This window comes from Neomonachus schauinslandi, chromosome 15 (genome assembly GCF_002201575.2).
Source record: "Neomonachus schauinslandi chromosome 15, ASM220157v2, whole genome shotgun sequence".
Classification (NCBI taxonomy): Eukaryota; Metazoa; Chordata; class Mammalia; order Carnivora; family Phocidae; genus Neomonachus; species Neomonachus schauinslandi.
Window position 1 is genome coordinate 13,182,575 of NC_058417.1, and position 26,729 is coordinate 13,209,303.

General features: G+C 45.3%; 1 protein-coding gene across 1 annotated transcript; it reads right to left on the reverse strand.

The window, feature by feature from the left end:
- Positions 1–534: 534 nt before the first annotated feature.
- Positions 535–26,512, reverse strand: SHPK (sedoheptulokinase). Its single transcript, XM_021704069.2, has 7 exons — positions 26,326–26,512; positions 19,731–19,872; positions 11,854–12,037; positions 11,163–11,315; positions 10,008–10,183; positions 6,081–6,281; positions 535–2,497 (listed from the first exon to the last, which is right to left on the reverse strand). Exons 1-7 carry the CDS (start codon positions 26,491–26,493, stop codon positions 2,085–2,087), a joined length of 1,437 nt encoding a protein of 478 aa, XP_021559744.1. The 5' UTR covers positions 26,494–26,512; the 3' UTR covers positions 535–2,084.
- Positions 26,513–26,729: the final 217 nt, after the last annotated feature.

The window sequence follows — 26,729 nt, forward strand, 5'->3', positions numbered from 1 at the left end:
CATTTGCTCTCTCAGCCCAGAACACTGAAGAAAGTGGGCTCTGGGGTTGAATCCTAGGGTTGTGATCTTGGGTGGGTTATGTAACATTTTTGTGTCTCGGTTTCTTCACCTGAGAAATGAAGATAATAGTACTCACCTTCTAGGATCACCATAAAGATCAAATAGGTCTGAACAAGTGGAGTTTAGATTAGCTCCTGGTACAAGGCAGGTATTCAAAAAGTGTTAGCTGTTGTTGGTATTGATGGACTGAAACTCTCTAAGGTTTAGCTCAGTGTCACTTACATAAAGAATGAATTGTTCCTCCTTCTGCACACACATAAATCTGTCCTAGTGTTTATTTCATTCCCTAGTGATGGAAATTCAACAACTCATCATTGTACTGACAGAAAACCCAGCTCCTAGTGGGTGTTGATAAATGTGTCAATCTGTGCTGGGTGCAGCTGAGCCTAGGTACGGTCTCTAGGGCGGCTGTAGTGGTCAGGGTACACTAAGTTATGCTGTGGTAACAAACAACCCCCAAATCTCAGTGGTTTCAAACATCAAAGGTTTATTTCTTAGTCACACTGCACGTTGCTCATTCGTTGGTGAGGGTTCTCCACCACACTGTCCTAACATGGAACCCAAGCTGACAATGATCCTCAGGGCTATGTCCAACCTCCCAAACCAAGCTCTGCAGCTATGCCATAATTTACAACAATCCCAAAGAAGACAGGTGTGTCTTATTAAAGGTACAAGTCTCTGGAAGAATGAGCTTTAGTATCTAAAATCCAATCAGCATGGCCAGGCAGATTAATCTAAGAGCTTCGGACAATCACATAATTCATAAAGTGACATTTACAAAGAGACAACAAGACTGCTTCCCAGACTCATAGTTGCCCAGGTGCCTCAGAGTCAGGCCTGCCTGAGCCTTGGGATCACTCTTGGGAGTCTGGAATTAGATGCAGCAATGATGGCTTTCTCCTGGAAGCCATGCCATCCATGTTCATGCCTACCAACTACTGGAAGGTTTAAGATGCTCTGGGATCCCTGCAGGGATGCTGACTCCAGGGGAATGTTTCTGCGAGCCAGGACACATAGTGGCCCAGCAAGGCCTACACCAAGAGAAAGAAAGGCTAGGGCCGCAGGATAAGGGGTTCTCTCTGGGTAAATTGTCCACCCTCTCTGACAGGAGCACGCCCAGCCACATCCCTCTGTTGGAAAGATTCCCAAGAATGTACAGGGCCAAAAACACACTGCTGCCCACACCCTGAAAAGGGGTCCTACTGGTGCCTGGTCAGACTCTTGGGAACAATATGCCTGAATGGTGGGGCCATGCAGCATCCATCTCCCTCGCTGGTCATGCTACGCCCCCTTTCCTTCCCTGCTATGTGCCTTCGAGCCAGTTGTGTTAAGGATCTGGAGCAGCTCCAGTGCAGCAGGCTCTCCTTGGAAGGGGAAGCACATGGTGAGAAGGCCAGCAGAGACCCCTGCATCTTCATCTCAGCCAGTCTGCTTTACTATCTTGGCCCATACCCTGCCTCATCTAACCAGCTATGACTAAGGGAGAACAAGAATGGGGGGGACAGCAGGGACACATGATACAACCCAGTAGGGAAGGACTTTTGCAACAGTGCATGTGAGCCAAGTCTGGGCTTCATGTCCCGAAATACAATCATCCCAAAAGCTGGAGCGGCAGGGGGGTGGGGGATGGGGGGCCTTCTTTTCTTACTTGGAGACTTTTTGGTGCCTGAAGTCACATTTATTTTCTCTTTGTCTACAGGTGAATCACAGAAGAGCCTGCTGACCATGATGCTGGGCTACTGTTCCTTTTCTTTCTTTGTCCCTCTCTCTTTTTTCTACATTTACATTTGCAACCAATTCCCAAGTGAGTCTCTTGGAAAGCACTGATTTGGGATCTAGTTGATGAGTCCTGGCTGCATTATTAGAGGATGAAGGTAGGTTCTTGGTCAAGATGGTGCCCTGAAAACAAGCTTTGCTTAAAGGCTGCCCACAAAACTGTCCAGGAAAAGGATGACCCCAAAGTCATGTCAGGAATGTTAGTTAGATAAAATCTGCAACAGTCTTTTGGCCAAAGGATGCACTGACTAAGACTCCCTCTGGTTAAGATTTCTCTGGAGCATGACCACAGCTGCCCCCACAGCTGCGTCCACATCCTGCCCAAAGGACACTGGGAAGGGAAAAGCCCTCTGCACCTCCTGCTTCAGCACCTCATTCCTGGACAGTGCACTCCCACTGCCGATCACCCGCTCCACACCCCACTCCTTGAGCTGTTGAAATGGAAGCATGGAGTGCAAGTTTTGAACAATGCCTCGGCACAGGGCCCGGGTCACGTGCCCCAGGGAGAGATCAGAGGAGGAGATTCTGGTCACTGAGGCCAGCTGGTCCGGCAGGTGCCTCTCGCCCAACACCGTTGGAGTGATAGTTAGGCAGGTGTCTCTTTGCTGTGCAGCTGCCTGGATCATACATGAATACACAGTGGATTCTTCGACCTCTAGACCTTCCAAGAACAGAAAAGACCTGTGTGAGTTCATGCACCCCTTGCTGTAGGCTGAGACAGTATAGAATTCCCAGGGGGCAGCATAGTTGTGTGCCTGGCGTAGGTCCCAAGATTCTGTAGCTGTTCTCCACTCCTAGAGGAAGCCAGTGCTGCTGGCCCAAGAACCACACTTCTGAAGTAGAAGGTTCTAGACCAGAGCTTACCAACACTTAAGGGCATAACAATCACCTGAGGAGCTTTTATAAAATGCCTACCCCACCCCACCCCATGGCCAAATCATCAGCATTCTGCAGGCAGGACTAGGACATCAACATTGTTTTTGAAACTTCACAAGTGTTTCCAGAGTGCAGCCAGTGCTGAGAGCCACCAACCCAGTGTCACCGTGAAGTCTCAGTGGCAGCACATTTAACTTACACAAACTCAGCTATACACACTTGGGAATGAGAGAGAGGAAGAGGGAGAAATAATTTAAATATCATAGTCAAAATGTGATCAGCAGAACTCTGGTTAAATATGCCAGAATCAGAGCACCTGGCTGACTCAGTCAGTAGAGCGTGCAACTCTTGATCTCAGGGTTGTGAGTTCGAGCCCTATGTTGGGCATGGAGCCTACTTAAAAAAAAAAAAAGAAAGAAATGCCAGAATGAATATTAGTGTCTTTCCCCTCCCTCTAGAAATTCTACTAAAATCTCAGAAAAATCACATGCTTGATGAATAACCTAGCACATGTGTACAAGTATACAAATCCGTAGGACCGAGTCCTTGAAGAACTGCTGGTTCAAAAGATATGCACATCATAATCGCCCCTTAGAAGCTGGACCAATTTACACTACTACTGCAGTGTATAAGAGGGATTATCTCTCCACATCCTAGGAAACATAGTGCATTGAAAACTTCTAAAAGAATAAAGAATATAAAACCATAAAATTATGGGGAAAAAAGGGAAAGAAGATGAAAAAGAAAAAAAAAAAAACAGATCAATCAAATAGAAAGCATTCAAACAGAAAAGCTCCACCTGACTGGCTCAGTCGGTAGAGCGTACGACTTTTGATCTCAGGGTCATGAGTTCAAGCCCCACATTGGGTGTAGAGATTACTTAAATAAATAAAAACTTAAAAAAAAAAATAGAAAGCAGAGAGACTGGAGATATGATGATTAAATGCAATGTGGTATCCTGAATTGGATCCTGGAACAGGAAAACGACATTAGTGGAAAACTGTCAAAACCCAAAGAAAGTCTATAGTTAAAAGAAGAAAACAATAAACGATGTGTTTGTATGTCCTTAATAAAAATTCCCAAAAGGATGTTAAGGAAATGTGAAAATAAAGCGTTCTTCCTCGCTGGAAAACATTTGAGCCATGACCCCAGCCTTGGGGGGCACCTGAAGGAAGGAGTCTAGCAGCTGAAGGCCTCAGAGACCTGGCTTCTAGCCCTGTCTCTGCGTCCCTTGGCTTACCACCTCATCCAAATCTACTGTGGGGATTAAATGCTATGAGTTGCCAAATATTCACATCACAGGCTTAGACCCACAGGCCATCAGAGCTGAAAAAATACCGAAGGCAAGGGACTTGCCAAAGCCACATAATGACTTGACAGAGCTGAGAACTGAGGCACTCTCCCGGGTTGCACCACCACTATGCTTATTTAACAAGCAGTTATACCACACTTATTATGGGCCAGACATCATTCTAAGTGCCCTGCAATATAACTCATTTGACCCCCACAGTTATTTAAGGTACATCTAGGATAATCCCTTTCCAGATGAGGAAAGTGAAGAACAGAGGGGACAAGTAACCTGCCCCGAAGCACAAGAAAGTGGCAGAGCTGGGATTCAAACCCAGGCCACCTAGCTTCAGAGTCCCTACTCTAAACTGCATGAGGGTGGAACTCCCTGTTTTCTAACTTCTGGAAAATAATGCAAACCTAGGGTATTCTGAATAGAGAGTTTTATTTTTATATCTTATGCTTTAATATTTCCATATCTGGTTAATAAATGTAATGTCTCTTATCTCAACAAACCTTATTGTATTTGCATCTATATATTTTTTAAAGACTTATTTATTTATTCATTCATTCATTTATTTTAGAGAGGGAGGAGGAGCAGAGGGGGAGAGAGAGAGAGAATCCTCAAAAAGACTCCATGCCAAGTGTAGAGCCTTAACTGACTGAGCCACCCAGGCACCCCAGCATCTATATATTTTTTAATCAAATGACATTATTGTAGAAATTTCTTAAAAGGTTAAGTTACATATAATACTAACCTTCAAAGTCCTCAGTTTCATCAAAACCAGAACCATGAAAATGCAAGGGACTTTTCTTTTTGAAAACATCTTACAGAGAAATTAAATAATATTACCATCTCTTTCAGGAGTAAAAATAACAGTCACTTCTGTGTAATGATAGACCGGTAGGTCAGCTCAGTCAACAATTGATAGAGCCAAACAGTTAAAACAGTATCTAAATACAGGGCTTGCTTGAAGGTTCTGATGACTGGTTCTGCATCTTTTTTTTTTTTTAAGATTTTATTTATTTGACAAAGAGAGACACAGTGAGAGAGGGAACACAAGCAGGGGGAGTGGGAGAGGGAGAAGCAGGCTTCCCCGCGGAGCAGAGAGCCCAATGTGGGGCTCGATCCCAGGACCCTGGGATCATGACCCGAGCCGAAGGCAGATGCTTAACGACTGAGCCACCCAGGCACCCGACTGGTTCTGCATCTTAACCTTTTCTGACACCTTTTCAGGCAAAACAAAATCAGAGTTCTGTTCTCTTAATGACGCATTCCTGAGGGGATCTCAGCCAAGGGGGCAGAATTCCCCTGAAATCCTGACATCCCTGGCCAGCCGGAAAGCACTGACAGGGGTCAGCAACACTTGTCTGCACAAGCAGTGTGAGCTTCCCATGTGCTCCCTACCGCCCATGCCTCACCTTGTTACCACGCTGAAAGCTTCCTGGCGTGACCTGATTCAGAGCTCCTACAGGCGGACCAGTGATTTCCCCAGACCTGCATGGCTGACCAGTGATTTCATTTCTACCTTAAGGGCTTGGAAAGGGAACCTTTCCTGGAAGGAGGCTACATGTTTCTCTGCAAATGAAGAGCAGAGAAAGGCCCGATCTAGTCTACCCTGAAGAAAGCAGAAGGGCATCAGACTTTTCAGGGATCCCTTCCAAGAAAGGGAGTCAGGAACCACTTGCCAGGAATAAATGCTATAAGGATTTTATAATATTGTAAAATACCAGGAGTCTTTTCACTCATCCATGTTTGATCATTTTATTTTCAGCTCTCTGCAGTCATCAGAAAGGGATGGTGAGCTACTGACAAGTAACCAGTGGGCAGGGGAGAGCCAGGAGACCAATCAATGTTAGAGGAAAAGGTGCTCCCTCAGAAAAAAAGAGGTGACGGCAGCTCAGAAGATGAGAGGAAAAAAGGCTACAGGCCCAGATCCCTAAAGAAGGAAGGGATGTGCTGGAGCCGGGCTGGGTCTGACACACGAATCTAGAAGCTTAAGTAACACCGGCAGCACCAAGACACTGCCACCATCGAAAGGCCAAGCGGGGAACACATCACCGTGTGGGCGACACCTTACCTAGATCCGCCATCCACTGGACCAGCATGTGGACAAACGTGGCCAGCACGTTGCCCCCATTGAGTGACGCTGCCACCGCCAGGTAGGTCCTGTCGAAGTACGGGAAGTAGGTGACTGGAGCCGCAGGGTCTGGAGTCTGCGCCGGCTGGAATCCTGAAGGCATGGAGGTTGCCAACTGAACTGAAGTGCTGATGTTGAGAACTGGGGTCCAAGGGAAGCAGAAGTTAGGCCTGTCCGGCTGAGTCAGAGGTCACAGGTCACAAGAGGGCAAGGGGAGAGTGTGCTGTTTTACAAAAAAAATGTCGTCAAATTCTTTGAGACCCCTCCTTTCAGGAGGTAGAGCCGAACTTCCCCCACCCCATGAGTGTAGGCTAGACTTGGGGACTTGCTTCTAATTGAGAAAATAAAGCAGAAGTGACCCTGTGTGACTTTGGAGCCCAGGTCATAAAAAGGCACTGCAGCTTCTGTCTTGATCACTTGCTCTGGGGGGAGGCAGGCACCATGTCATGAGCAGCCCTGCGGAGAGGTCCATGTGGCAAAAAACTGAGGCCTCCTGCCAAAAGCTACATAAATGAGCTGAGAAGTAGATCCACCAGGCCTGGTCAAGCCTTTGGATGACTGCAGACCCAGCTAAGCAACAGCTTGACTGCAATTCCAGGAGAGACCTTAAACCAGACCATCCAGCAACATCCAGATTCCTGACTCTCAGAAACTATGAGAGATAATAAATGTTTGCTGCTTTAGGCTACTAAGTGATTTGTTACACAGCAATAGACAACGATGTACAGATAGTAAGACCTCTCTCAGCCCAAGTATTTGACTCTCTGGGGAGGTTTCATTCATTTTCAGCAAGTGCCACCTCCTTCTCATATCCATGGTGTTTTTCTTAACCTCCTCCACCAGCAGGGGAAAAGCTCCCAGACTCAGCACAGAGGGGATGATTTTCTCCTCTGGATTGAGACCAGGGCCTATGGACTACCCTGGAAGTCTCTTCTCTTCCATTTCTCACAAGACCTGGCCAAAAAGCCTGTTCTTCTCAGTCTGTTGGGGTCTGAAATAACTGAGATCAGCATGTAACTCTCCTACGTACTAGGAATTTGGAAGCTAGGAGACTGAAAACAATCTTGGAAAGCCAATAACCTTTACTTTCTGCCACATCAAGCCTTTCACTATGACTCTATACCAGAAGCAACATGCCCTCCACCTGTCCCCTCAAGTGGAGGTGTCAAGGATGGAGGCCACCCAACTTTGCCCATGGACACAGAACAAGTGAGCACTGCCAGCAGACCCAGTCTGGAACCAGAGACTACAACCAGCTCAGTGAAGAGGGAGCCTAATACCTACTTTCTTCCCATTTGACTAGCCCCTCACTTACTATAGAGAAAGCACATTTACATCCAGGCACAGGACAGCCCTCTGTCAAGGGAATTTGAAAATTCCCTTACGATTTGAAAACCACCAAGGTAGAAAGAGCCAGGCTCTTTATAGGCACCATCCCAGTGTGTCACCACAACTGTCCCATGAGAAACATATCATTGCCCTCATTTTGGATGATGACAAGGGCTCAGGAAAAAAAGCAACCTGTCCAAGGTCACACTGAAGGAGAAGAGGGGCTAAATTCTCACCCAGGCCAGTGGGCTGGACTCCAAAGTCCACGTGAGTTCCCTGACATTCACACTTTGAGATGAAGGGATATAGGCAAGAGATGACGTATTAGGAAAATTAAAAGTCACAGAATAAATTTAGCATATTTTCCTGAAGCATTGATTTTAGTTTCACTCATTTGTGGAACATAAGCAATAGCACAGAGGGCTACAGGGAAGGGAGGGAAAACTGCAGGGGGAGAAATCAGAAAGGGAGATGAACCATGAGAGACTCTGGACCCCGGGAAATGAACTGAGGGTCTCAGAAGGGAGGGGAGTGGGGGGAGGGGGTAACAGGGTGATGGGTACTGAGGAGGACACGGGTTGTGATGAGCACTGGCTGTTATATGTAACTAATGAATCACTGAACACTACATCATCAAAAACTAATGATGTACTAATGATGTAATGTATGGGATTAACATAACATAAAAAAAAAAACTAATGATGTACTATACAGTGGCTAACTGAACATAATAAAAAAAAATAAAAAAGGGGGCTGCTCCAAAGATACAAAAGTAGGGATCCGAAAGGGTACGTGCACCCCGATGTTTATACCAGCAATGTCCACAATAGCCAAACTGTGGAAAGAGCCAAGATGTCCATCGACAGATGAATGGATAAAGAAGATGTGGTATATATATACAATGGAATATTATGCAGCCATCAAAAGGAATGAGCTCTTGCCATTTGCAATGACGTGGATGGAACTGGAAGGTATTATGTTGAGTGAAATAAGTCAAACAGAGAAAGACATGTATCATATGATCTCACTGATATGAGGAATTCTTAATCGCAGGAAACAAACTGAGGGTTGCTGGAGTGGGGGGTGGGGTGGGAGGGATGGGGTGACTGGGTGATAGACACTGGGGAGGGTATGTGTTCTGGTAAGCGCTGTGAATTGTGCAAGACTGTTGAATCTCAGATCTCTACCTCTGAAACAAATAATGCAATATATGTTAAGAAAAAAAAAAAAGAAGAAGAAGAAGGTAGCGGGAGGGGAAGAATGAAGCGGGGGAAATCGGAGGGGTAGACGAACCATGAGAGACGATGGACTCTGAAAAACAAACTGAGGGTTCTAGAGGGGAGGGGGGTGGGAGGATGGGTTAGCCTGGTGGTGGGTATTGAGGAGGGCACATTCTGCATGGAGCACTGGGTGTTACGCACAAACAATGAATCATGGAACACTTCATCTAAAACTAATGATGTAAAGTATGGGGATTAACATAAGAATAAAATAAATAAATAAATAAAAATAAAAAATTAAAAAAGAAGGGGGCTGCTGACATATGAAAAAAAAACTGGGGAGAAAAGGTTTTGAACAACTGTTGGCCTTAAAAGATTTTATCACATATATGTGCAAACAAAATAGGTAGAATTTCACTTTCCCTCTCAGCTAATTTTGAAATTATGAATTTTATGAATAATGCTGCTAAGAACATCTTTGTGAAGTGTTTGTGTGGACATGTGTCCAGTTCTCTTGGGTGTGCACCTAGGAGTGGAAATGCTAGGTCGGGTGCTAACTCCATGTTTCACTTTTGAGGAACTGCCAGACTGTTTTCCAAAGGGGCTATAGCATTTTACAATCCCAGTAGCATGATCTTACATTTTTTAATGGTTGAGAAGAAATCAAAAGGAGAAGAAAACTTCATGACACATGAAAACACTATGAAATTCGTATTTTAGTGTCTATAAATGAAGTTTTACTGAAACACAGCTATACCCCTATTCATTTATGTATTAGCTATGGCTGCTTCACACTTCAGCAGAGTTGAGCTGTTAGGACAGAAACTATATGGCTTACAAAGCCTAAAATATTTACTATCTGGCCCTTTACAGAAAAAGTTTACCAAGCCCTGCCCTAGACTCCGGCCTCCACCTCACTGTGACTCTCTTACCCTGAATGCAGAAAGACTGCACTCCTCATCAGATCGGATGGAACTTCCATTGACAAAGACACAATAACAAAAAACCCTAATCTACTAATCTACTTTTTGGGTCATGGAGTTATGTAGAAATCAGCCAACTAGAGAGAGTCAATTCCCTTACCTGGCCCTAAAGAAGAAAAACACAGACTGTGGTCAGGGACAGAACTTGCCCTGCTGGATTGTAAGCTCCAGGAGGGGCTTCACCCGCAGGAAGGAGGCTGTTTTTCACGTTCACAGAATAGCGATCAATGGGATGCTGAGGCTGCTGGTTACGTGTGCCCCTTGGGCCCTCACACAGAGCTGGAGCTTAGGAGGCACCAGTAGAAGTCTGAGGAGCCAACAAAAGCAAGACTTACCTGCATCTGTCCTTTTGGCCATACAGGAATAGACGGAGGCCTGTAAATCACCCAAGGCCACGCCCACCTGTGTCCCCCGTGGGATTTCAAACCAGGCATGGGAAGTTCTGCCCGCCACACTGCCGGCCTCGGCGATGTCTGGGAGCAGGTGCGTGGGAAAGCCTGAGGCCCTCAATCTGCAATCCAAAAATGGACAGTGCATTTACCCGGAGCTGGATTTTTGGGTCTTTGTTGCTTCCAGGAAGCTCAATGAAGGAAAACCCTACAGGACACACATACAAGAAGGGAGGATAGAATCCAGTGTTTTGACAGAGGGCCTCTGTGGCTTTTTTTAAACAATGAGAAACAGACTTGCATTTTTTAAAAAGTGAACACTGGCTTTCAAAAGCTTGGGATTGGCCTTCCAGGGGCGAAAGCCACCAGTTTAAGCAGGGGTGATCAGGAAGAGTTTGAAAGAGCCAGATGTCACCACTATCCAGCCTTCTGTGTTTGAAGGGAACATACTCTGCAAAGGGAGACAGAGTTTCAGCACACAGTCATAGTCAGTTAGCACCGGCCAAACCAAAGTCAGACCTGTCAGTCTCCTGAACACCAACTGCATTCATCACTCGGGGTTAGTAAACAGGGGACTGTCAATTTTACACAACATGCTAGAAAGTCCTTTACCTGAACTACCAGGTGCTTTTTGTTTTTTTTACAGAGCTCAGAATTTGGACCCTGAAGGAAGTGAACTTAGAGGGCACAGGATTCCTGGATCTGAAATGGCAAACAATTCCTTAAAAAGAACTTTAAAAGACATCCCTCAAGACTACTACTTTCACTTCTTAATCTTATTTTAAAATTCATTACACTGACAGTTGTTCTTTGAAATCTGCAGGCTCGGTCCGAGTCACAGAGAACGGGGGAGCCCAACCTGGGTCTGGGCAGCTGTAGGGGAGCAGGACAGCAGGGTGTAAGAGGTGTCCCCCTCCGAGGGTTCACTTACAGCCAGGCCCACCCTTGCCTGGTGACTGGACAGGCTGAGGGGCAGGGGAACCTGATTCCTAGGCTCTTGGAATCCTCCACTATTGTTCCCAAATGGGAAAGCCCCACTAAATCCCTCACATTCGAGATTCTGGCTGTTAGCCTGGAGCCAGCTTGCAAGGATATACTCACATTTCCCAGTTCCAGCTTTGGCTCTGAGTGTTGAAATATCCCCAGCTAGCAGCATTCTGGTCGCACATCAGGGATCTTGGCAAGCCACACAGCATGGCAACCACATAGTCATGGATGGTGCCAGCAGCATCGTAGGACCTCAGGAACTCTGGGCTAGTTTTCATATCAAAAACAATTCAACGTAGTCTAATAGCAACTTGCAAGCCTGTACCACACCTAGCTGCAGGCAGTGGACTCGACATGGCATAGCTGGGTGGCAGCAAGCACCCCACATGCTGAACTTCCCAGGGTGAGGACCTCCCAGCCACTCACAGCAAAGCTGGCTGGAGTCGGCCTTCAGGGAGTGGTCTCACGGGAGGATGCACCACGCTTGAGAAAGCAGGACACTGGCTGTTCTCAGCAGCCCTGACCCCACCATGAACTTACCATGGAACCCTTGGAAAGTCCCTTGCCCTCTCTGCCTTTTTCTTTCCCCCTCTGGTTTAGAATCAGATAACCAACAAAGAGCCTTCTGAGAAATGAAGCAGTTCTAGACCAAGTCTAGGTCTTGCGACCACACCCTGTGCCAGGCCACCTCACTGAGGGACGCTCCAGCAGGTGGAGTGATGCTGACCGGCGTGAGGTACAGTCCCCTGGCCACTCTCGTTTCCCTGGAAATTCAGCACCCGATTCAAAAATCAGTTGTCCATACCTATTCTTCAAAAGCCAGAAGATGGTTGCACAGCCAAACCCTGAGGCCACACTGAGATGGGACTCTGGCTGGGGCAAAGAAGCCAGGAACCCACTGCTACACCGGCCATCCTGCCATGTGACCAGGTGGCTCACGGCTCCGGGCTCAAACACAGGAGAGGGCCCTCCCTCTGTCCATTCACAGCCTGGAACAAAGGAAATTACCAAAAACAGAGAAAAGAACATCTGACCAGCAGCAACATGTCCTTGAGAGCACTCTGCTAGTGAGGTTACAGCAATGATAATACTTCACTCACGCACGTGGGTTCTGATATCAGAGCACCTGGCTCCACCACCAATGGCTGTGTGACTCAGGCCAAGTCACCTACTCCCTCCATTTATCCCACCTCTTCTGTGTTCCCTTTAATTCATTTTTTTAAAGTTGATATTATATCCCCTCCCACCCTGTCAGAAAAGAAATTTGGCACACTCAAGTCCCCTAGTCTCTGTCCTTCCAACCTTTATCATGATAATATTAGCTAGACTTGATTCTGGATGATGATGGATATATTTTCTCTTTTCCTTTGGTCTTAGCTAATTGATTTTAGACATCAACTTTACTCAGGAATCTGGCCATCTTTACTTAATTTATCTCATTTATCTCTTAAAATCTAGATTTTTTTTCTCTGCTCTTATTTAAATATTTTACCCCAAACTAGTTCCAGTGTAGTTCGTTCTGTGGCAAAGCATCTAGAAGCCTACATGGCTCAGAATATTTTTGAAGGATGGCTGTGATATTCTAGGTTCTAAGTTCCCTTTCTTCAATACTTAAAAACACTTTGTAGATTTGTGATAGATTGCCACAAATTCCTTGCTACTCCTCCCATTAAGGGGTAGAGTCTAAATCCTCTTTCCTTGAATCTAGGCTGGCCTTGATGATTTGCGAGAGCAAGAGAATGTGGGGGGAGTGACATCCTAGGACTGCCAAGGCTAGGTCATAAGAAGACCTGCAGCTCCCACCAGAGTCTCCTGGAGCACTCACTCTGGGGGAAGCCAGCCACCAGGTAAGAAGTCCCACTACCCTGAGGCTACCATGCTAGAGAAACTATGTGGAGAAATCACATGCAGGCATCTAGCAGGTCATCCTCAGCTGAGTCTAGCCTTCCAGCCTTCCCCACCAAGGCATCAGGCACTGAGTAGAGCCACTCTGGAACCCTCCAGACCCGTCTGTCCACGAGATGAATACTCCCAGGCAGCCTCTGTCAACCCCATGTAGAGCAGCTCAATCCGATATGTAGAAGTAGATCATACAAGATATGATAAAATAGTTGCTGTTTTAAGTCATGGAGTTTTGGAGGTAGTCTGTTATGCAACAGTAGAAAACCAAAATATGATTCCATTGCATTTTTACATAGAATGTTGCTGTTGAAAACTATCTAGTCAATCTGCTTCTAATTTTTATATAGGATCTGGTTTTTCACTCTGTAAGCTTTTGGAATTTTCTTTGTCTCTGAAATCCTTAAAAGTTCACTATAATAAATATATCCAGCTATGAGGTTTTCCTTCTCTCTCTTCTTTGACATTCTATGGGCACCTTTGGTCCAGACTGTTATATCTTATTTTGTCAATTATGGTAAGTAAATTTTCTCCATTAATTCTCCAAATATTTCCTCCTCTACCACTGTTATTTTTCCTTTTCTGGATCTCCTAGTATTCAGATGCTAGCACTTCTACTTGTATCTTCAATATCTCTTACCTTTTGTTTTATATTTTCTACTTCTTTGTTCTTCTCTTCTTCCTTCTGAGAGGTTTCCTAAATTTGCATCTTTCATTCTCTAATTTGTTCTGAAGTTCTATCCATTCTGTTATTAATCCCATCTATTACATTCTTTATTTCAACCATTATATTTTTTATACCTAATATTTCTGCTTGTTTTTTATGTTTTCTTCTTATTGTTTCTTGCTAATATTCTCCTTTCATATATTTTAGTATGTATGTCAGGCTAATTTTAAATTCCTAGACCGTCCATTCTAATAGTGTGGAGATTTCTCACACTTCCACACAATATTAATTAATTAAGAATCTCCATCTGGGGTTCCTGGGTGGCTCTAAGAGCATCAAGCTCTTGGTTTCAGCTCAGGTCATGATCTCATGGGTCATGGGATCGAGCCCCATATCAGGCTCTGAGCTCAGCGGGGAGTCTACTTGAAGATTCTCTCCTTCTGCCCCTTTCCCCACTCACACTTGTTCCCTCTCCCTCTCTCCCTCTCTAAAATAAATTTAAAAATAAATCTTAAAAAAAAAAATCTCCATCAAATCACCCAGCACAATTTTTTTCTTGTGAAACAGCTGTGAACTTGAAACATCTTATTGTCCTGGTCCCTGAACTCATTTTGTTCTGGGAGTATTGGCTACTCTGTCGGGCAGTGTAAATGAGCCAGACCTCAGTCCCTGCCAGCTCCCAAAGGTCTGGGGAGGATGAATGAGACCTGGGGTGAATCCACAGCTAACCCATCCCACCCTGAAAAACATCTCTTCGGGTCAGGGCTTCCACTCTGCCCCCCAGGATGAAACAGTGTTTTGAGGATCCTTAGATTATAGGTCACCAGCCCTGTGATTTGGGGAGAGACACCTGCTTTTCTCCACTGCCTTGATTTTATTCCTGAAGACACCTCGCTATGGACAAGGTGCTGCTTGTCCCAAAGCCATGACAATCCAGGGGAACCAGCAGTTCCTTATCCTCCCACAGGCAAGGCTGGTTGCGTCTTGCCCTACAACCAAACCATCAACCTACACACACCAACTCCAAGTAGCCCCATCACCCTAGGTTCTCTCACAGTGTTCTCCCCTTTCCTTGGTGTTTTTCTCTTACGATTCTTCTGAAACCAATCTTGGGGGAGAGAGCCAACAATCAAGCTAGCTCAGCAGCTTGGTGGCAAGTGTATCTGGAAGTCCAGGGGTGGAGGACACTTATAACTCTTTCCCGGGTCCTGGTATCTCTTCCTGCCATGTGTTGACTTTACTGTCAAACTAGTAGCAAGGGGAAGGGTTAGAGTTAGGGTTAGGGTGTGTTGTGTGTGTTGTGTGTATAGGGTTGTGTGTATTAAATGAGTTAACACATGTAAAGCATTTAGAACAGTATCTGACACAGTGAGGACTCAATTAATGTTAGTGATGATAATAATGAAAAAATGAACCTTTACCTTCTAAACTGTCCATGGTCTAAGACTTCCAACAGTCTTAAAGAAAGAGAATACACCCCCCTACATATCTTTTGTTCTTTCCTCTCCTCATACAAGGGAGATTTCTCACACTTCCACACAATATTAATATAACCATTGCAGCAGAATGGGAAAAGAATGTTGCCATTAAGTGCCAGTTGAGAAAAGTTATCAGCAGCAAGAACACTCCAGACCCAATGGGCAGAGATGGGAATCTGGCTCCATGTGACATGAGGCGGCCTCCAGATGAGAACAATGCCTGCCATGAAGCAAAGCAGGGCAAAGCCCCACAGGCAGCTGTTTCATGGCTATGTCTGATCTCAAGTCCCAGATTTGGGAGCCAAAACCATTACATTTTCTTATAATTACGTTCATTAAGAACCAAAGAAAGAGGGGCGCCTGGGTGGCTCAGTTGTCAAGCGTCTGCCTTCAGCTCAGGTCATGATCCCAGGGTCCTGGGATCGAGCCCCGCATCGGGCTCCCTGCTCAGCGGGGAGCCTGCTTCTCCCTCTTCCACTCCCCCTGCTTCTGTTCCCTCTCTTGCTGTGTCTTTCTCTGTCAAATAAATAAATAAAATCTTAAAAAAAAAAAGAACCAAAGAAAGAGACTTAATTGCCCCTCCCCCCGGGTTCCAGGCCACGAAACATCCATCCATTTATTCATTCATTCATTCATACTTGCATGATTGAATGACATGTGTATTAAATATCTAATATGTATTAGGCACTGGTTCTAGTCCCTGAGAATACAGCAATGATCAAGGAGAAGTCACTACTTTCATAAAGCTTATCCACTAGGGCTATAGAATATAAACAAGCAAATATATAATACCAGATACTTTTCATTGCTGTGAAGAAATATACAGCAGTGATAGATATTTGGAGGGTGATCAGGGAAGTCCTCTCTAAGGAGGAGGGACCTGAATGGAGTAAGGAAGTGAGCCATAAGAATGTCTAGGGACACATGCTGCAGGTAGATGGGTCAAGGCAGAGGATCTAAGGGATCTTGTCAGTCTCTCCTTGGTATCCCTGGCCAACAGCCAGAAAAGCAGAGGCACGTTACAGATCATGCACCTAAAGCACATTAAGTTTTACTTGGGGTGAAGGGCTCCTCAAAGCAGTGCACCTTCATAACTGTATACTACATCTGTACTTAAACTTCGAGCTGGATTCTTATCCCAGCCCTAAACCTGGATCTCCGCAGCTTTCTTCCAACCCCTGTATCTGCTTCAAAACTCTGGTCCTTTTTCAAAAAAAAAAAAAAAAAAATTTGGACTACCATTTTTATTTTGTTTGTATTATAAAAAAAATATGGAGTTCTTACCATGTACCAGGTAGTGTTCAAAGCACTTCAAAAATATTAATTCACTGAATCTACATAATAGCCTTATCACATAGGTATGATAATTATTCCCTTTGTACAAGAAAAATGAAGCACAGAAAAGTTAAAAAAAAAAATTGCCAAAGGTCACATAGCTACTAAGTGGTAGAACCAGGATTCTCAGTATAAGATGTTCAGATATTAAAGATAATTCTCAGTATAAGATGTTCAGATACTACAGATAAAGCCAAAGGCCTGCTTATATCCCCACCTGGGTCCCAGCCCCCTTCCTGTCCCTGTTAGCCCTTGTGGGTAACCATCTAAATAAAGTTTTTACACTGGCACAACATACTGGGTTTGGTTTGGTTGACTTTATTTTGTTTTTGTCTGTTTTTTAAAAATGAATAGCACTATACTGCATTTCTTTTTCTAGGCGTTGTTTTTAGCATCCACCAAATGTTCTGGAGTTCCTTCCATGTCAGTATATATGAATGCACTTATTCTTTCTAACTACTGCAGATCCTGCAGCATGGGCACACCAACATTTATCCATCCATTCCCCTGAGGTTAAATGCCAGTTTTCACTACCATAACAAGAAGGCAAGGAACAACCGTGAGTAGGCATCCTTACGCACATCCATGTGCAAGTAATTTTCCTGAGCAGACTCCCAGTAGCAGAGCTGCTGAGTCATAGCAGCTCTCTTATTTTTAACAGGCCCCATCAAACGGCCCTCCAAACGACTATGCTAATTTACACTACTACCAGCCATATTTAAAAGAACCAATTTTCCACCCCATCTGCCAACTCTTGGCATTTTCAGACTTCGATTTCTTATAATCCAGTGGGTGGGATGTGATTTCTCTTTGTTGTTTTCATCTGCACTGCCCTAATTACTAATGACATCGAGCATCTCTTCATGTGCTTATTAGCCACTTGTATTTCCTCTTCTAGGAACTGCCCGTCTCGGTATCCTTTGCCCATTTTCCACAGAGCCGCTTGTCCTTTCTTTGTTCTTGGTTTTTTATTATGTACCCATATTCACACTGGCAAATGTTTTCTCCTAGTCGGCTGCTTGCCTTTTAGCTTGGTTTTATGATCCCCACTTCTCTCCTGCTCTTACTGAGCCTGGAAATGGAGTCTACGGGCATAACCACAGGCCTCTCAGAACATACTCTGCCTTTCCTCTCCGCCCGCTGGCTGGCCTGTGCCCTTGTGGAAGCAATTAGCTCTCTGCTCAGCTCACCGGTGCCTGTCTGTGTCGACGGCCTTGATTGTGCCCTGGAGGATGAGGGCTTCGTCTGCTCATATCTATGTCTCCCGTGGGGTCTAGCATGGAGCCTTATATGTTGTAGGTACCGAAGCCAAACTAATCTATGGCCACCATTAAAAACACAATGACTTGATCCCAAATATGATTCACTCTACTCTACTAAGCAAATATTATCATTGTCAAAGAGTGGCTTCCCTCCTTCCCAGAAGCAGAAAACAAAACAAGGAGGCATGTGGGCTGGTTCAATGAAATATTAAGCAGCTCTCTCCAACAATGTGGGCAATGGTTTGTGTGGTTGTTACAGAGTCCAGGAAACGGGCAGAAAGGGAGGTGTATGACCAGACCACAATCTTTAGATCTCTGTTGTCCTCTTTGGGAAGGATTTTAGTATTAAAAGGACATTTATTCTCATTAATGCAAAATTAAGGAGTTTAAAAAGCTTTTACAACCTAGACTCCCTCTGAGAGGCCAGCTCTAACACCCTAATCAGCCTTCTCCTCCAACTACTAATTAGAGCCAAGCAGCTCCTGTGGTTCCCAAACAGTCTGACAACAGGCAGACAAGAAGGAGGGAAGGAGCAAGAGATCCTGCACTGGCTTCTACAGTCACCCAGGCCCTCCTGGGGACTGATCAAAGGATGCATCGCTAGACACCTGTCCCACTGCTGAGAGGCAGGTCACCACTCACTTGGCCCAGGAGAACTGGAATTACTAACTCTCCAGGCAAAAAGGGTGAATCCAATGTTCAAATCCCCTGAACTACAGCCCCCAAAGTAGCCATCCATCCTCTACTTAAAATACCTGCCGTAAAGGAGGGGAAGAATGAAGCGGGGGAAATCGGAGGGGTAGACGAACCATGAGAGACGATGGACTCTGAAAAACAAACAGGGTTCTAGAGGGGAGGGGGGTGGGAGGATGGGTTAGCCTGGTGGTGGGTATTGAGGAGGGCACATTCTGCATGGAGCACTGGGTGTTATGCACAAACAATGAATCATGGAACACTTCATCTAAAACTAATGATGTAATGTATGGGGATTAACATAAGAATAAAAAATTAAAAAAAAAAATACCTACCGTAGAATGTTGGTAGCTTTGAAGGTGGGTGATGGGTATGTGTCAGTTCATAATATTCTCCCTACTTTTATGTCTGTATAGAATTTTTTAATAGCTAAAAAAAGGCTTTTTAATGCTTGCTGTAACAGGAACTCATAACATCCTAATCCTTCCTTGGACATTCTTTTGGGAAGTTCCTCCCTTCATTGAGCTACTGCACCCACCTACAGCTCTGGTCCTCCTAGAGGCCTTTAAGAGCTCAGTGTCTAAAGTCAGACCAACGTGGGTTCAAAAGCTGGAGTCACCACTTGCTGCCATTTGACCCTCAGTATATTAACTTCTCTGAACCTCCACTTTTCATCTGCACAATGAGGACAACAATGTAACCTACATCATAAAGATGTTGGGAAAGTTTGATGAGATCATACAGGTAACACCTTTAGCCCAACACCAAGCATGTAAAGTACTCATCGTTATTTTGCTGGCTTAATAAGCCTCCTCCTGGAGGCCAAACAGAACAGGTCACCTACCTCTGCGTGTGGCAGACCTGATAGAAGACGACCAACTAAATAATACTCAGCACCTTGAGCCCATAAAAAGGATGCCCTGAAATTTAAAAATCACAAACATCTGGATTACGGCAAACAACAAACATTATGCCCAAATTCAAGTTTCCTCTGTGTCTTGGCATCTCCTTCAACTACACTAATCTTTAGTTGTCTGCATTTGATGCTCGGAGACACCAACAGAAATAAAGAGAAATCTGTGGAAAATCCACTCCACTGAATCCTACAGAGAATCTGAGAGAACTCACTTTTCCCTCACCCTGTTTATGGACAGTGTGTGAGTGGAGAGTTCGCTTACTCATTACACATTTGTACAAGAAAGGATGCACACAAAATACAAGAGGCAGTGTAGGCCACTTTGTTCCCACTTCAGGGTGACCTGATCCTTCAGAGGAGAGCCCTCTGCAGCACTTTGCTATCCCACAGTGATTGCTAGGAGCACATAATCATCCCCAGGGCCCAGCATACCTTGGCCTGTTCTCCAAAACATGACTCCATGCATTTGTCCTGACACTCCAATGCCACAGACGTCCTGGAGCAGCTGCCGAGGAAGGGCAGCAAGGCACTCATTTAGGGCTTGGATGATTCTGCTCACATCCTGCTCCTGCCCCTGGAAACAGAACAGGACATGGTGGGCAGGGGCACACAGACAGGAGGGAGGAGGAAAGAGGCCTCCAGGAGTTTCCTGGGTAGTAGCTGCCGAGCTAATTGCACTGGGGTCCCTTCCAGGACCCGCTGACTGGCCTCAGGGGTGCCATGTGGGACTGAGGGTTCTCCACCACCTCCAGGAGGGCCTGGAGCAGGAATGTGGTGATCAAGACTCCACTCCCTCCCCGCACAGGTGAGGCGCTGCTGTGGATTAGGTTCAGAAATGGCCAAGGCTCACATGCAGAAGAATGAAACTGGACCATTTCCTTACACCACACACAAAAACAGACTCCAAATGGTTGAAAGATCTCAATGTGAGACAGGAGTCCATCAAAATCCTAAAGGAGAACACAGGCAGCAACCTCTTTGACCTCAGCCGAAGCAACTTCTTCCTAGAAACATCGCCAAAGGCAAGGGAAGCAAGGGCAAAAATGAACTATTGGGACTTCATTCAGATAAAAAGCTTTTGCAAAGCAAAGGAAACAGTCAACAAAACCAAAAGACAACCGACAGAATGGGAGAAGATATTTGCAAATGACATATCAGATAAAGGGCTAGTATCCAAAATCTATAAAGAACTCATCAAACTCAACACCCAAAGAACAAAGGATCCAATCAAGAAATGGGCAGAAGACATGAACAGACATTTTTCCAAAGAAGACATCCAAAAGGCCAACAGACACATGAAAAAGTGCTCAACATCGCTCGGCATCAGGGAAATCCAAATCAAAACCTCAATGAGATACCACCTCACACCAGTCAGAATGGCTAAAATTAACAAGTCAGGAAACAACAGATGTTGGCGGGGATGCGGAGAAAGGGGAACCCTCCTACACTGTTGGTGGGAATGCAAGCTGGTGCAGCCACTCTGGAAAACTCTATGGAGGTTCCTCAAAAAGTTGAAAATAGAACTACCATATGATCCAGCAATTGCACTACTGGGTATTTACCCCAAAGATACAAAAGTAGGGATCCGAAGGGGTACGTGCACCCCGATGTTTATAGCAGCAATGTCCACAATAGCCAAACTGTGGAAAGAGCCAAGACGTCCATCGACAGATGAATGGATAACGAAGATGTGGTATATATATACAATGGAATATTATGCAGCCATCAAAAGGAATGAGCTCTTGCCATTTGCAACGACGTGGATGGAACTGGAGGGTATTATGTTGAGTGAAATAAGTCAAACAGAGAAAGACATGTATCATATGATCTCACTGATATGAGGAATTCTTAATTGCAGGAAACAAACTGAGGGTTGCTGGAGTGGGGGATGGGGTGGGAGGGATGGGGTGACTGGGTGATAGACACTGGGGAGGGTATGTGCTCTGGTAAGCGCTGTGAATTGTGCAAGACTGTTGAATCTCAGATCTCTACCTCTGAAACAAATAATGCGATATATGTTAAGAAAAAAAAAAGAAGAAGAAGGTAGCGGGAGGGGAAGAATGAAGTGGGGGAAATCGGAGGGGGAGATGAACCATGAGAGACGATGGACTCTGAAAAACAAACTGAGGGTTCTAGAGGGGAGGGGGGTGGGAGGATGGGTTAGCCTGGTGGTGGGTATTGAGGAGGGCACATTCTGCATGGAGCACTGGGTGTTATGCACAAGCAATGAATCATGGAACACTTCATCTAAAACTAATGATGTAATGTATGGGGATTAACATAAGAATAAAATAAATAAATAAATAAATAAATAAATAGAAAGAAATGGCCAAGGCTCTGCCCTCCACTGTGGGTGAGTCTGAGCTGGGGAAAGCACTGCTTCTGCCATAGAGGAATGGACAGTCTAGCAGGAAGGATAGCAAAACACAGGAAAGACCGTAACGTAAGAAGAAGTTAAGGGTCTATCACAAGGCACACAGAAGGTTGGAGTAAGGGAAGGATGGAACATAGCAGGGAGGAACCTGGCAGGAAAGTTGTAGCCAAGCAAGGCCTCATGGACTAAAGCACTTTAGGACAAGCTCTAGCTTTTGCTTCTACTTAGACTTTAGTTCATCCATGTGGCAAACATTTCCTGAGTGTCTTTAGGGCCAGGCCTTAGACTTGGAAACAAAACACCCACTAGGCAAGGCAGGCAAGGAGGTAATGTCGAGAATACCTGGGCAGAGCGCCAGGGAGATGGTCCATGCAAGGGGCTGGTGGCAGATGAGGCTATAAAAGAGGACAGGCTGAGCCCAGTGGGGGACCTCGAGCCCCAGGGTGAGAGGCTCCTCCTAAAGCCAATGGGGAGCACCTCGGGCTTTCTGAATGGGACAGTACCATCATCGGAAGGTTAATTAGGCAATGGTATAAGGTACCCAGAGAGAGACTGATAGTATAGAGAGATTTTTGGAGGGTGGAAATGAGATTCAAGAAAGTCAGGACCATCCTTTCCTGATTTGCCTTTTCTTCTGATTTGCTGCCTCCTTAAGAATTTCTCTAGGCAGAATAACCTTGAAAAACAAAGTCATGAGAAATAAGGAGAATCAAACAGCATACTATTATCTATTAGTCAGATGGTCCCAAGAGACAAAAATATGAATAGAATGCAGGATTTGAAAAAGGTTAAAGGTCTCTGAAATCAGAAGCGAAAACACATTTAGGTATCTTAGAGATAATGAAATGCCAAAACCAATTAGGCAGTGTATCCAAATGGGTGGGAGGTCCAGACTAATATAACTTTAAAAGTAGGTGACTCACACCAAAAAACATTTAGGTTCCATGACCATCTCTTCTTTCAAATTATGAAGTCCCTGTTAAAGACTAGAAATCGGACTCCAAGATCCCATCCCCTCCCAGGAGATGCCTCTAATCAGTAAGAAGTCTCAAAAAGCTAAGGAGGCCACCACAAAATATACACTTGGAAAAGAAACCCAGATGACATAATTGTTTTCTCAATGATTAAGTAGATTTCGAGTAGACTCCACAACCAGTGTGGAGCCCAACGTGGGGCTTGAACTCATGACCTTGAGATCAAGACCTGAGCTGAGATCAAAAGTTGAACGTTTAGTCAACTGCGCCCCATGATTAAGTAGATATCAAAGAATTCAAAATCAAGAATTAAATATGCATGTTTAAAAGAGTCATACCTATCTGATTAACATTTGTGCTTAAAGAAACTTCTGAGTATTTGGTATTTTAGGTAAATTTATATGTTTAAGAGAATTTGGCCTAGGTTACCTCTGTAATTGAGTAACTGATCTAGATTTGTGATTATAAATTCAAATCTCACTACTGTACATTTATAAAAGGATTTTAAACATACAAAACATTTAAAGTTTACATAGCTATCCATTTAACTTATTAGATTTACAAGATTTATTTAAGTGTTCTGAAAAGCTTTGGGTCAGGCAACTACAATACGTATATGTGTGTGTGTGTGTGTGTGTGTATAACTAATGTGTAACTAAGGTACTTAACTGAAATGGCATTAAGTATTATTCAAAGGTCCTCAAAAATGATAGTTACATGTTAGACTTATAAATGGAAACAGCTTTATAGGCTAAATTTAAAAGCTTAAGAACTAGGGTTCTGAATTTAATAAATTGAATACTTATTTTTATTTCAACCAAAGTAAAATGTTTCTGGCACACAAATTATCTCAAGGCACAAAATAAACTTAACAACTAGAAGGACCCATGGAAAACTCAAGCCCCAGGCTACCCGGCCCAAGGCAGAACGCAGCCTTCACCTCCTTGGGACAAACCCCTCACCTGCCCTGTCAGTCTGCCAGCCTTGGGCAGGGGCAGTTCTAGGCTCCAAACAAGCATGAATAAAGGAGCAGAAAAAAAGGAAGGTGAGGATGGGTAGGATGGGGGAAGGAGTGCAAAGACAGCACAAACCATTTTCCTGAGGATGCAGCCCCAGATTCTAATAGGACTCTTTATATATGGGAGAGACTACGGCAGAACTGACTGGGCAGTGAGAGACCAGCAGAGAGGAGGTGCATGGCTGTGCACCTGAATTGAGATGTGTTGGGAGTATAAAATACATACCAGACTTCAGGTTTAATATGAAAAAATACACAATATCTTATTAATAGTTTCATATTAATTATTATATATTGAAATGATAGTACATTGGATACATTGGACTAAATTAAATATGCAATTAAAATTAATTTCAAATGTTACTTTTAATACTAGAAAACTAAAAATTACAGGTGTGGGTCACATTTGTGGCTAGAATTCCTTTTGGATGCTGCTGAAGAATTCCCACAGAGCCTCAGACGGTGTGTCCACCCAAGACAGAGGAGCCACTGTTTCAAATGGGCCCAGGGTGGGTGAGTTGCGTGGGTAGGGATAGTGGAGGAGGGAAATGGGCCAGGTGGAAGTGAAGACAAGGGGGCAGTCAGTGTTCAGCAATTAGTTTGAGTTTTAGTGGTGAGTGTGATCAGGGAGTAGCTCTCAGACAGTGGGCATACCCACAATGTAACAGGAAAAGTGCTGTCCCCATTCCTTGATTCAGAATATCCATCCCTCTACAACCAAATCAAATCCTAAAACTTTAGATTTGAGAAAGAACTTAGAAACCCATTCAACCTTCCTCCCCCACACCCCTCTTTACAGATGAGGAAACTGAGGCCTAGAAAGAAGAAATTAGTAACTCAGAAAGGGTCACAGAGATTCCCTCAAAAATCCTGATATTTTAAAGTTGCAAATACCTAAAAGCCTGACTTTCCATACAGCTGCCAAGCTTGACCTTGGTGTATACACTACTTCTTAAGTAAAAAGTATGGAAGGAAAAGGAAAGGACAGAGTCATCAGGCATTTCTGTAGCTCAGTGGTCCTCACCCCAGGGGTGATGTTTGTCCCCTAGGGTACATTTGGCAAGATGGAAACATTTTGGGGTGTCACAACTGGGTAGAAGGGTCTATTGGCATGTAGTAGATAAAGGCCAGGGATACTGCTGAATATCCTACAACGCACAGGACATCTCCCCACAACAAAGAATCATCTAACCCAAGGTATCAACAGTGCCAAGGTTGAGAAATCCTGCTATAGATTAAATTACAGCAATACTATTTGTCCCAGAGCACAAAACACCTGTGGAGGATGCAAGGGGGGCCTATTCCTGGCCTCTCCTAAACCCCTCATTAGGCAGGTGTGGCCCATGGTGTGCCTGTAAACACAGAACAGCCTGCTGAATGCTGTGAGAAGCGGGGAAAGTAGTTTTCAAGAAGTGACCCTATTTCAGGGCCCCTGGGTGGCTCAGTTGGTTAAGCATCCAACTCTTGATCTCAAGCCCAGGTTTTGATCTCAGGGTTGTGAGTTCAAGCCCCGCACTGGGCTCCACGCTGAGCAGGAAGCCTACTTAGAAAAAAAAAAAAAAAAGAGCGGCTTTATTTCAAGAAAAAAGGGTAGTGCCTAAACCTACTCCCTGTAATCCCAGCTCTGCTGCTCACCCCCACAGGTGAAATAATCATTCTAAAATACCCTGATGCCCTAATCAAACTAATTTTGAGTCTCTATGAAAATGCAAAGTGCTCCTGAACTCTTTACCCTCTAAAATGTTTCTGAGCAAGACGGACTCTGAACCCTAAAGAACTGAGTTAGATAAGCAGCAAAAGATTGTGAAAAACAAGCCCTTGGGAGTGGAGCTTAGAAAACCCAGGTTTATGGCTGGAAAGCGCCTTAGAGGCCACCTATTTCAACTGGGAGAACAAGCAGAAATCCAGAAAAAAAAAAGTCATAAGGTTACAAAGAAAGTTCCTGGATATTAATTTCTATTGTCCATTAACTGAACATAGAGCTACCTTTTTAAGAGAATTAATGAAATCCAGCTCTAAGAACTGATGATCTTCCTGAACCCACATCTCCAAACAGACCCCACTGTGGCGAAATTCTCCATTTCTACCCTGTAGCTTTCACAAGACACTAGTTTTAATGTATAATGATCCATCCGATCTTTTTCTCCCGTCTCTGTCTGAGCAGTCCTTCCTCCAAGGTGTCTCAGCCTTTGGGTCCTGGTGTCTTTGCTGACCAAGTGTTTGAATTCCCCAGTCCACGTGCCCAACGAGAAGAGCCGCTTAGGCCCTGATTCTACAGTCTTAGTTCCTGAGGAAAACCCAAATTCTGCCCTGGGGAACAGACTGAATCCTGAACTTGAGGATACCGGCAGGTGTGAGGTGCAGAGGGGTCAAGAACAAGAGGAAGGCCCGAGGTCACACAAGGAGCGCAATTTCCCCAGATCAAAGTACAGAAAGTGGAAGGCAGAGAGCACGGGGATAGAGCGCCCTTAAGCAAGGCCCCCAGAGGCCAGGGAGCCGGATCGGGGTCAGCAGGTGGGAAAAGCTCCTGGGACGAAGCCTAACGGACCAGAAGGAGCTACAGCAGGCAGGCAGAGGCCAGGCAGGCTGGAGAAACCAGGGACACTTCTTTGGAGAAGAGGGGTGTCGAGGACGCGGCGCCGCTCCAGGACACTGCCTCACCTGGGGCCCTGCCGCCGCGCTCTGGGCCGCCGCCTCGGCCCGCGCAGCCCGGGCACAGCTCGCCAGGACCACAAACCCCGATGGGTCGCCGGGCACGGCCTCCACCAAGGCCGCCTTCACAGACGTAGTGCCCAGGTCGATACCGAGAATGACGGGCCGCGCAGCCATAGCCTCGGAGCGCCGCGCAGCCGACGTCTGGGGGAGTGGCGCCCCCTCCGGCACGCTCCGGCCCGTTCCCAGGGGCCGAGGCGGGGCCGGCCCTTCAGCCACACCCAGCATGGAGGCTTCTGGCCTTCCCATTGGTCGAGGAAGGCGGAGCCCCGCGCGCCGTCCCGGCGGGCCCCGCCTATAGGCGGACAGGCGGCGGAAGGCAGGACCTAGGGGGCCCCGTTCCACGCGGCGGC